The sequence below is a fragment of the Hipposideros armiger genome, unplaced genomic scaffold (genome assembly GCF_001890085.2).
Source record: "Hipposideros armiger isolate ML-2016 unplaced genomic scaffold, ASM189008v1 scaffold_637, whole genome shotgun sequence".
Lineage (NCBI taxonomy): Eukaryota > Metazoa > Chordata > Mammalia > Chiroptera > Hipposideridae > Hipposideros > Hipposideros armiger.
The window spans coordinates 921,975-933,025 of NW_017731987.1; the positions used below are offsets into that span (position 1 = coordinate 921,975).

The 11,051-nt window shown below is 36.6% G+C and overlaps 1 protein-coding gene across 1 annotated transcript in view; it reads left to right on the top strand.

Annotated features, from left to right (window-relative positions):
* Positions 1 to 6,143, top strand: part of LOC109372440 (heat shock factor protein 2-like) — a 20,774-nt gene extending 14,631 nt beyond the window's left edge. The window contains exons 7-9 of the mRNA XM_019625660.1: positions 1,537 to 1,614; positions 4,344 to 4,428; positions 4,874 to 6,143. Of these exons, the coding sequence (XP_019481205.1) occupies positions 1,537 to 1,614; positions 4,344 to 4,428; positions 4,874 to 5,166 (456 nt within the window). The 3' untranslated portion in view covers positions 5,167 to 6,143. The remainder of the gene's footprint in view (positions 1 to 1,536; positions 1,615 to 4,343; positions 4,429 to 4,873) is intronic.
* The last annotated feature ends 4,908 nt before the right edge of the window (positions 6,144 to 11,051 follow it).

The following is an 11,051-nucleotide window of genomic DNA, read 5'->3' on the forward strand; positions in this document are numbered from 1 at the left end:
CTTTTTTCTACTTCATACCATACATGTGCTGGGAACACATGAAGGTATCCCTGACTCAGTGCATAGGGGTAGTGGGGCAAAGAACGAGTGAGGAGCTTACACAGCTGGCCCTCCTCAGATGCTTCTCTCAGTAGGACAAAATCTGGTCAGGCCTCGAAGGCAGTGCAAGCTGAACCGGTAGAGATGGGCAGTCATGTAAAGCTAGCTACTCTTAAGGAACTGAGTCTCTTCCTTTTCGTAGATCAGTAGGTGATATGAAAGGGGTGAAATGAAAGGAAAGGAAGAGCTGAGGATATTTTTAGGGCTGTCATGATTGTGGAGCTTTGATGGAGTCAATGTCTGGAGGGTGGACGGAGAACCTGTCTGTGGCCTCTGCATTTCATCCTGTGAACCATTTGGTGAGCTCATTCTCTTAAAATGCTTTTTTATCACTGTTTCATTGCTCAGGCCATTCTCAAGGCTCTTACTGCTGGCACAATGTGGTCTTGTCCCCTGAGTGGCCTTTCTTTACTTGTAGAACCTTATGTATACAACTTACTATTTAATTCAGAACTTCTGTGTTATTTGGATTGGTCGATTTACTCCTTCTCTGTTGTTCCTATCGCAATAAGAATATATTCTCCCCTCTATCATCTCCTTACCAAGTCCTAACTGATACCTGTCTCATAGTTTCATCCGGGCCTTTTGTTTCATCGTGTGTGTGTGTGTCTGTCTATCTCTCTGTCTCTGTCTTTTCCTCCTTTTTCTTAACTCCTTAGTACTTTTGAGCTCCGCCATCCATTATTACTATAATATTGGATTGTATCTGATCATATGTTGCTATTTGATGTTGTTCTTATTTTGTCCTTTAGATTGTAAGCTCCTGGAGAGCAGGAATAGTGTCTTCATCTTGTATTCTTCATGATGTCAATTATTTCTTATATGCTCAATAAATCCCTGTGGAATGAATGACATTGAAGCTTACGCCTTGAACAAAAGTTATGTCTGTAAACTGGCTGGACTGAGGAGTGCAGTAAGCAGTGGTCTTGGCATTTATGGCTCCCTTGCTAGGTGAGGTGTAAAGAACCAACAAGGAGGTATGTCATTTGGTCAGAGGGCTCCACTTGAGGTATAGTCTAGGAGCCACTGTCATTGAGCAGATTCTACACATTTATTACATAATTAGCAAATATCAGTGAGGGCTTAGTGTCAGGGCAAGGAACTCAGTTCTGGCTGCCACTTAAGGCCAAAGGTATTTAGGGAGAAAAAAAATACAGGAAATGACGGAGAGGGGAGGAGCAAAAAACCACCATTTGTATCTCAAGTGATTTACCCCATAGTTTTATAGAGAAATTCTTACAACATCTAATGCATGGGCTAGCTTCTTCTGCTTTTGTTTGTTTGTTTATTTTTCTTTCTGCTTTCCTGCTTTTCTCTTCCAAACTTGTTTTTACTGTACAGAAACTTCCTAGTGCAGGGAGCTACATCTCTTCACCCAACACAGCTTTATAAAAATTTTGAACACACAGTTAAATTTTTTAAATTTTTTAATCTTATCATCTTTCTTGTTTGGTCTTTCAGCTTTTCACTAGTTCTGTGCAGATGAATCCCACAGATTACATCAATAATACAAAAGTAAGTTTTAATTCATGTTGCTCAGGACCCATAGCTATAAGAATCTGAAAAAAGTCCTAGTAAGTAGAAAGCATTATCACTCCCGGTTACAAAAAGCATTTTATACTATTAACCTAATATGTGTGATCAAGATAGTAAAATTCTAGATGAAAATTAGCTTTTGATTATGGGGTGAATCATTGCTCACTTCTACTGGCACTTGTGTGGTTAACTGCCAGTATGAAATCAGCCCTCAAAGTGCTGGGAGATCACCTGATTAAACTTGGCATGTTCAGGTTTATCACTGAAATCAATTATTAAAATATGATTCCATGTTTTATGTGCTTTGTTTTACATTTTATTTCTTCTATAAACTTCTCAGCATTTTTTATTGAGAATTTACTGGTATTGATATTCTTAAATACGTTTATTTTGTTAGCGTATAGTATAAAAGCTTAGGGATTTTTACTAATAGTAGGTAAGGCAAATTGAAACAGTGAAGTATGGATTTGGATTTTTTTTAAGTAATGGTTTTCGTTATTTAAATGTATAGGAACAGCAGTTGGGATTAGCAAGTGTTGACAAGAAATTCTTTGGAACTGGTTTTTAACGAGTACTAAGGACATTTTGAGGTTGTTAAAGCAGATATGTAGAAATTATTCAGTTAACTTGTATACTTATTGGTTTGAATAAGTATATACCCTGTTTATTTTGTATTTATACCAAGTTGTATAGTAATCCCTATTTTTCATTGAATACAAAGGTAATTTAAGTCCTCTGAAATTTGTACAGATTCTAGATTAGTAGAATCAAAACTTTATTGTAGTCTAAAAATGGATACATATCAAATAAATATGACTATAGTGAAAGGGTGCAATTGTTTTAACTATTACCGTGTGTGAGGATAGCCTGAATATATTTTCTACCTTTTCAAAGTTATAGCCTGGGTAACATAGAGTTGAAAGAAATTGTGACTTTTTCAATTAGAAAGCTGGTTATGCATTCAGTTTTGGATGATTTATGTTAGGGGTTAGCATACTTTTTCTGTAAAGGCCAGTTGGTAAATATTTTAGGTTTTGCAGGCCATGTCTCTGTCAACAACTACTCAACTCTGCAATTTTAGTGCAAAAGCAGGCATAGACAGTATGTAAAAGAATGAGTGTGTGTGTGCTCCAATAAAATTTTATTTACAAAAACAGGCAGTGTGCTGAATTTGGCATGTGGACCATAGTTTTCCTAGATTTATGTTATAAGATTCTATGGATCAATTCAGCACTGTGTTTCAGTAAGTATGATATTACTGAATGCTAGATCTTAAGTTGAATGAACCCATAGCACACATTCATTCAGTGAATGTGATGTACTGTTTATTGCTAGACATTGAGTCATTTTTTTATTCTTTGATCATCTTTCTTATTCCAAAAACCAATAGCTTAAATACAGTTTTCAGAAATAGCAGTTAAACAGCAAATTGCATATTGCCCTACAATACTGCAGAAAAATTAAGTTTGAGAGTTCTAGAATCTTTATAGTTCTAGAACCGTGATTAATGTTTTTACTTAATTGGCACATCAACTGTTATTCTCTTGCTCATGACAGATATTCTATGACATGGATTACAAAGCTCTTTTCTAATAAATCAGGATACTTTATACTCCTCAGTACAGGAATCGAAGTGGCCACTACTAATAAAGAAGAATTTGCATGGGAGACGAAACCCATGTGTCATCCTGGTTCTCGTATGTTTTAGAGTAACAACAGTGGCATCCTTGGAAAGATACCTATTTTAGGAAGTATACAAATAGAAATGGTATTACTGCATTAATGTTTATTGTGAATGCTAAATGAGAAAATACTTTTGTGTAAATTTTTGATAAGGTATAAGTAATTTTTATTATATTTTGGGGTCATTATCTCTGAATCATGAAAAGTTGTACTTCATTTTTATGATGAATATCAGAGGAATTATAGGAATTAGTATGTCTGTGACACCATATATACTTAACCAGCATGCAGATATTTGGGACTTAACAGCTATTCAGAAAAAATTGTGAACCTTTGCACATCAGTTTGAACCTCGTTGAAAAGAGCACTGAAGAATTTAACAGCATTAAAGATTTAAACCCCTTACAATCAGATGTAAGGAGAGAAGACAGTGGTTGAAAGAAGCAATTTAAATGACAGAAAGAACTGAAAGAGCCACAAAAATGAAGTGTGAAGAAACATCACCTCAACTTTGAGGCTTCCAAATATAGGGATAAATAGTTTTAAGGGTATTACCATGTTATCCTGAGCTACTCTAAATATGTTCACTTATGCTAATATTCTATTTGTGAAGGAGGAGAAATGTGTAATACATTTTTAATCAGAACTGTTTAAAATGGGTTTGTTTAAAGACTTTATCTCTTAATTAGAAGTTTGAAACCAGCCATCTTTGATAGATTCCCATCTTTTATCCTTGACACATTCTGTCTGTTCTACTGTCGAAATGCTACTTTTCTTTTCCTGCTGATTGTCATGCTAGTTCAGGATCTTGGTTTCATCCACTGATGACAGCCACAGGTAACCAGTCTTGTTACCTGTACTCACATCTCTTTCTCTCTCTAGTCCCATCTTTCCTGATGCTCCCCCTTCTCATGTTTCAGATAATGTACCAATATTCACATACTGTACCAGTTCATTTTTTTGCTATTTTGAGGAACATGAAAAATATGAAACAAGTATTTTTATATTATTATTTTCTCTTTTAGTCTGAGAATAAAGGATTGGAAACTACCAAGAACAATGTAGTTCAGCCAGTTTCAGAAGACGGAAGAAAATCGAAACCCAAAATAGGTAAGTATAAATGTGGTACTGATTTCTATAGGTTTTTAAGATTAGGCGTCTTATATAGAAACTAATGTAAGCCAAGGAAAGTCTTGCAATACTTAGCAATTGAATGTAGAATGAACTAGTGTCAGTTCTAGGCATGATGTACCAAGATTCCAGCATAAAGAGAAAATTGAATCAGTAAGTTCTTACAATTTAAGTCATGTTTTTTTTGTTTTTTGTCTATTTAACTCTAGGAGACCTGAAATAACTCTCACTTCTTAATTGTTGAATAAAAGACTAACTTTCTGACTTGAGCATTTTTTAATTTACTGATAAACTATATTTCTTATTTTGCTATGTAAGGTTAGTGATTGCATATATGTACATCTCTGTTTCTGTACTTTCCACCTTCAGCTTGAATGCTGTGTAAGCTGGTGATAAAAGAGCATTTTTCTGATCTTTATTATAGATAAGCAGCTTATCCAGTACACTGCCTTTCCACTTCTTGCATTCCTCGACGGGAACCCTGCTTCTACTGTTGAACAGGGGAGCACGGCTTCATCAGAAGTTATGTCCTCTGTAGATAAACCCATAGAAGTCGATGAGCTTCTGGAGAGCAGCCTGGACCCAGAACCAACCCAAAGTAAGCTTGTTCGCCTGGAGCCATTGACTGAAGCCGAAGCTAGTGAAGCCACTCTGTTCTATTTATGTGAACTTGCCCCTGCGCCCCTGGATAGTGATATGCCACTTTTAGATAGCTAAATTTCCAACAAGTGGACTCTACGTGTATATATTCATCAAAATGATGAACTATTTATTTTAAAGTATCATTTGGTACTTTTTTTTGTAAATTGCTTTGTTTTGTTTAATCAGATACTGTGGAATCAAAAGCACCTTTTGCTTTTCTCACTAACCACACACTCTTGCAAAGCTTTCAGATGTTACTCAGCTGTGTAGGTACACAAGATTCAATGCACATTATTGGCATATTTTTAAGTTGGAATCAGATGGGCGTTTTTCTCCAATTGTAGTAAATTGGATTTATTTTTTACGTATATGCCCATTGACTCCAGTTAAACTTTGTTTTATTTGTTTGATGCTATCTGTTTGCATTGAGTGTAAGTCACTAAAACTAACGGTAGAACTCCTAAAGCTTTCTCTGTTCCAGTTACTTTTACTAAGTATTTTTCACTTATTTCTAAAACTGGGAACATAAAGTGCCTGTATCTTGTAAAACTTCATTTGTCTCTCTTGGTTCAGAGAAGTTCATTCATGTTCAGCAGGAAAGGCGCAGTATCCATGAGTGCTTGCTGTCTGATGTGGTTCCAGTTCCATATATGTAGAAAGAAGGGAGTGGGATGGCGCCAGCCCCATCCACCTCGTTGGACTAGTTTTAAATAAAAGTTTTTTGGTTTGTTTTTTTGAACCATAATATTTAGTGAAATAAATCTAATGAATGTTGCATACTAGTGTCTGTTATGTGTCTTCTTTGGAGGTGACACCTACATGTAATGTTTTTTTCTTTTCATAGGCTAGACTTAAACTGTAAACTGCATCTGTTGTCTGTTACTCTTAATAGGAGTTACACCAAGATCTTTGTGCCTCATCTCAAAAGATAGACTGTGTGTTGCAACAAGGGAGGGATATAATGTCTCTAAACTTAAAGTGTTTTACAGTTCTTTGTTTAAAAATTATACTGGCTAGCTGTCTATGTTTTTAATAAAGAACTGAGAAAAGTATGCCTCTCATTGTCCCAAATGAGGAAAGAACACTATCACTGGATGCCACCAAGGGCCTACAATTTTTGTTCCTAGAGAAGAGAAACGAATCACTTCCTCTCTTTGGAACAGGTGCTCAGAAGGATTATAAAGACTTAATAATGCAAGACCAAGCTACGTTTTATCACTTGAAGAATTTTACCTTCAGGCAGGGGCTGGAAGCAGTACAGTTAATATCTGAATATTTGATAGGGTTACTTGATGAGGAATTACAAAAACGGCTTCCCTATTGGCCATATTCTGTCTCTTGATATCTTGAATTTCTCTTATTATGATGTAAAAATTCAAAAAGTAAAGCCTAACAGTGGGATAGGAAATCCTTCTTTAGCAGATCCTAAAAATACTTGGCTCAAACAATGGGAATTTGGTGAACTATTTACCTCAAAACGGTTTTCTGCATAAGCTGTAGAGGTCACTTTTCCTAGAGGTTTTTATTTTATTTAATTTTATTAAATTTATTTAAATTTACTGGTTAATAAAATTACATAGGTTTCAAGTGCACAATTCTATAATACATTATCTGTATATTGCATTTGTGTGTTCACCACCCAAAGGCAAGTCTCCTTTAGTCACCATATATTTAACACCCTTTACCTTTTTCTACTTCCCTCTACCCCCCTTTCTGGTAACCGCTAAACTTGTCTGTGTCTATGAATTGTTGTTTTTTCGTCTTGTTCATTTGTTGCTTTCAGTTTTATATATCACATATGTGTGAAATCATGATTCTTGACTTTTTTCATCTGATTTATTTTGCTTAGCATGATCTCAGGATCCATCCATGTTGTCACAAGTAGCAGTATTTCATCTTATGGCTGAGTAGTATTCCATGATATATACGTACCATGGCTTTATCCAATCATTTATCAAAGGACACTTTGGTTGTCTCCAAATTTTGACCACCATGAATAATGCTGCAGTGAACATAGGGGTACATATATCTTTACAGATAAATGTTTTCAAATTTTTCGGGTAGATAGGAGAGGGATTGCTGGGTCATATGGTAATTCTGCTCTAAACTTTTTGAGGTATTTCCATAGTTTCCAGAGCAGCTGTCCAATTTACATTCCCACCAGCAGTGTGTGAGGGTTCCTTTTTCTCCACAGCCTCTGCAACACTTGTTATTGTCTTGTTGATGATGGCCATCCTAACAGGTGTGAGGTGATATCTCGTGGTTTTAATTTGCATTTCCCTCATAGCTAGTGAGATGGAATATCTTTTCATAATCTGTTGGTCAGTTGTATGTCCTCCTGGGATAAGTGTCTATTCAGGTTCTCTGCTCATTTTTTAATTGATTGTTTTTGTTGTTGTTGTATTGTTCTTTATAGATTTTGGATTTTAGCTCCTTATCGGAGGCGTTGTTTGCAAATACCGTCTCCCATTCGATTGGTTGCCTTTTTGTTTTGTTGGTGGTTTCTTTTGCTGTGCAAAAGCTTTTTTGTTTGATATAGTCCCATTCATTTTTTTTTGCTTTTCCGTTACCTTTGAGGTCAAATTCATCAAATCCTCTGCAAGGTGAAGGTCCATAAGTTCGGTACCTATGTTTTCTTGTACGTGTTTTATTTATTGTTTCAGGTCTTATATTTAGGTCTTTGATCCATTTTGAGTCAATTTTTGTGTAAGGTGACAAATGGAGAGAGGAAAGACTCTTCAAAAGATGGTGCTGGGAAAATTGGAAAGCCCTAGAGATTTTAAGGTGAGAAACATTTAGAGATGGAGAGATAACTTTAGAGATTTATTTCTCCCCATTCCTTCTTCTTTGGGATATGATCATGTTTCTTCTCCTTGGGGACATTTTGGAGCTCTAGAAGTATTCTAAAAATAATTTGGAAAAACTTTATATCCACTAGTACTTCTTAAATTGACATTTTAAGATTTTCATTTTAGGTTTAAATAGTTCAAGGAATTTAGGATAATTTAGTAACTACTATTTAAAATAACAGAATGCCTTGGTAAGCTTCAGAATGGAAAAGTGGTGTGTCTTTTTTGTCTAATGTGAAAAGAATAATTGATAAGAGGGATGATACCTTGTCCTGAGGCATCTTTTCAGGCAGATCAACTTTAGGAAAGAGTACACATGGAAATTGAATATCTGGGAACTGATTCCTGCAAAAATAATTTAGCTTGTGTTTACCAGAGGAAGTCTGTGTGTACTGTCTGAAAAACAGATACCACCATATGAAGACATCCCACCTCCAGCTTGCTTTTGCCTCTGAGATTTCCAAATAAGGTAATAAGAGATAGCTTCTGACTTACAGAGAGCTACATGTTCTGTTAGGGTGTGTCCCCACAGCAGGTCTTCAAAGAACAGTTTTGTTCAATATTGTTTTGTTACAAAATTGATGAGAAAAACAGTTGATTCCTGGGCAGGGACACTGTGTAGAGTTTGCATCCTCTCCATGTCTGTATTGGTTTTCTCCAGGGACTCGTTTCCTCCCACATCCCAAAGATGTGTACGTGAGGTGAATCAGTGTGTCCAAATTGTGCCAGTGGAGTGAGAGGCGGTGTGTGAGTCGCCCTGCGATGGAAGGGTATCCTGTTCAGGGTGCATTCCCGCCTTGGACCCTGAGCTGCCAGGATGGGCTCTAGTCACCTGCGATCTGAACTAGAATAAGCGGGTGGGAAAAATTATCTTGTTTTTGTTCATCTTTCTCAAATGTATATATAGCACATTGATTTCAGTGTTTAATAGTGTTTAGAAGTTTGTGATGTTTTCGTGACCAGAAATATGCTGTAGTAACTTAAATCTTTTTTATATCAATTAGCCCATGGTAAAATTTATTTTGTTGTATGTTTTGCTTAAAATCACGGTTTCCAAGAAACTGGGGGGAACGTTAAGTGAGGACTTTGTATGTTTCATGTGGGTTTAGAGGCAGAAGTGTGAGAATAAAAGGTGTGCAGACTGGGAAAATGACGAAATGGCACTCATTATGATATACAATGCTACATTTAAGAATTAGCACCTCGACCTTTGTTTCAAGCATACATGAAATATTTTTTTGAGAATTGGTTGCACATTAGGCTGTAAAGCAAATCAACAAAGTTTCAAGGAATTGGTATCAAAGAGACCACAATGCTGATAAGCTAGACCTTGACAATTCGTAGGAATACTGGCGTGGTAGTTTGTGTCCCTCAGTGTGGGATTACCGATGCTTTCTCCATGATTGCACTGGCATTGTGGGTTTGGGGGAAGGAAGACTACAGAGGTGAAGTGCCATTTTCCATATACATCAGAGACATGCTGTCAACTGACTTCACTGTTAACCTTGACGTAGGAGACTGAGCTGTCAGAAGGAATATTTTTATGAGCCCAAAGGTTCTACGATACCTCCCATGCTGTCTCAAAAACAACCCAGGCATCCCTTGGCGTTGCTGCCAACACACATCAGCCTTTTACATGTCCCTGTCAGCCAGCCCACACTGATTTTTGACTTGTCGACCTCTGTAATTGGTGAGCCAACCCTTTATATGTTCTATTAGTTCTATTTCTCTGGAGAGCTCTAATAAACTCACTAAAAAATGAACAATCTCTTTATCCTATATCCTCGAACAGACACTTTATCCTATTTGCTAGGGAAGGAATGGGACATTTTTTGCCCGGTAGATGGGGATTCTTTCAGGGCTGTCATAGGACAGTAATAAAGGTGTAACATTGGCCACATATGGACAATTCAGACATAGGACAGCAAGACAGAAAATTAGTTGAAACATCTAAGGCCTTTTAAAAATTTGATAAATTGAAGCTAATCAAAATTAAACACTTTTGCTCTGCAAATACCTTGGTAAGAGAATGGAAAGACAAAGTTAGACTGAAAGAAAATATTTGCAAACTACCTACTTGATAAAGGACAAGTATCTAAAATTTATGAATAACTCAAAACTCAACAGTAAGAATCCAATTAGAAAATGCTCAAAAGACATGAATAGACATTTCACAGAAGACATCCAGATGGCAAATATGTACATGAAAAAGATAGTCAGCATCATTAGCCACTTGCAAAAGGCAAATTAAAAACCACAAGGAACATGAGGCAGGCTCCACACAGGGACAATGGCTGCTGTCTCTCCAGCTCTTGCCCCGCAGCCACACAACTCAGTTTTTCCCATATCTCTGGCACCTCTTGAGTTGCGACCCTTTCACCAGAAACCAGATTGCAACTTCTTTTGTGGATGGTGGAGAGAAACCTGACTTTGAATTTCAAAAGTATACAAAAAGAAAAAGGAGACAGAGTCATGTTGAAAGAGAGTTGGCATCAGAGATGGGAGATGAAATTGGCTATGAATGACTCCAGTGACCTACTCCAGAAGTTGAAGTGATATTTAATCCCTGTGACTCAAAGCAAATGTCCAAAATAAGTGACAGACACAGATGTTCACCACTCCTACTAAAGTTTTCAGGCCATACTGCCTTGTTAAGGGGAGGCAACCTGGTATCTCTGAATCCTGTGCCCAAAATGAGTTGCATCCACAGAATGCTTAGTCAACTTGATTCTTCTAGGCATGTAATTTGTCATGTGTTTATAAATGGGGCTAAGAATTGATGTTGGTCTGCGTTCTAGTACTTTTAGCTAATTGTGAGGATATGTCATTATCAGTAATATTTATAAAGTGTCCTGCATACCAGCAGAAGGTTGCTTGTATCAATATATGTATGAATGTTGAAAGAAAAACAGCTCATGATGATGTTCACCAGTGCACATTGTGACAGTGCTAAAAACTACCTGAGGTCTGTGTTGAGACAACAAAGGTTGAAAAATGCCCACTCTGTGTTCTGACAAAAGACTTACTTCAAAGAACAACCTTCCCAAAGGACTTCAATAAACTCATGTTTACTTTTGACAAGCCCAGACACAGACTCCACATTTTTTGCCT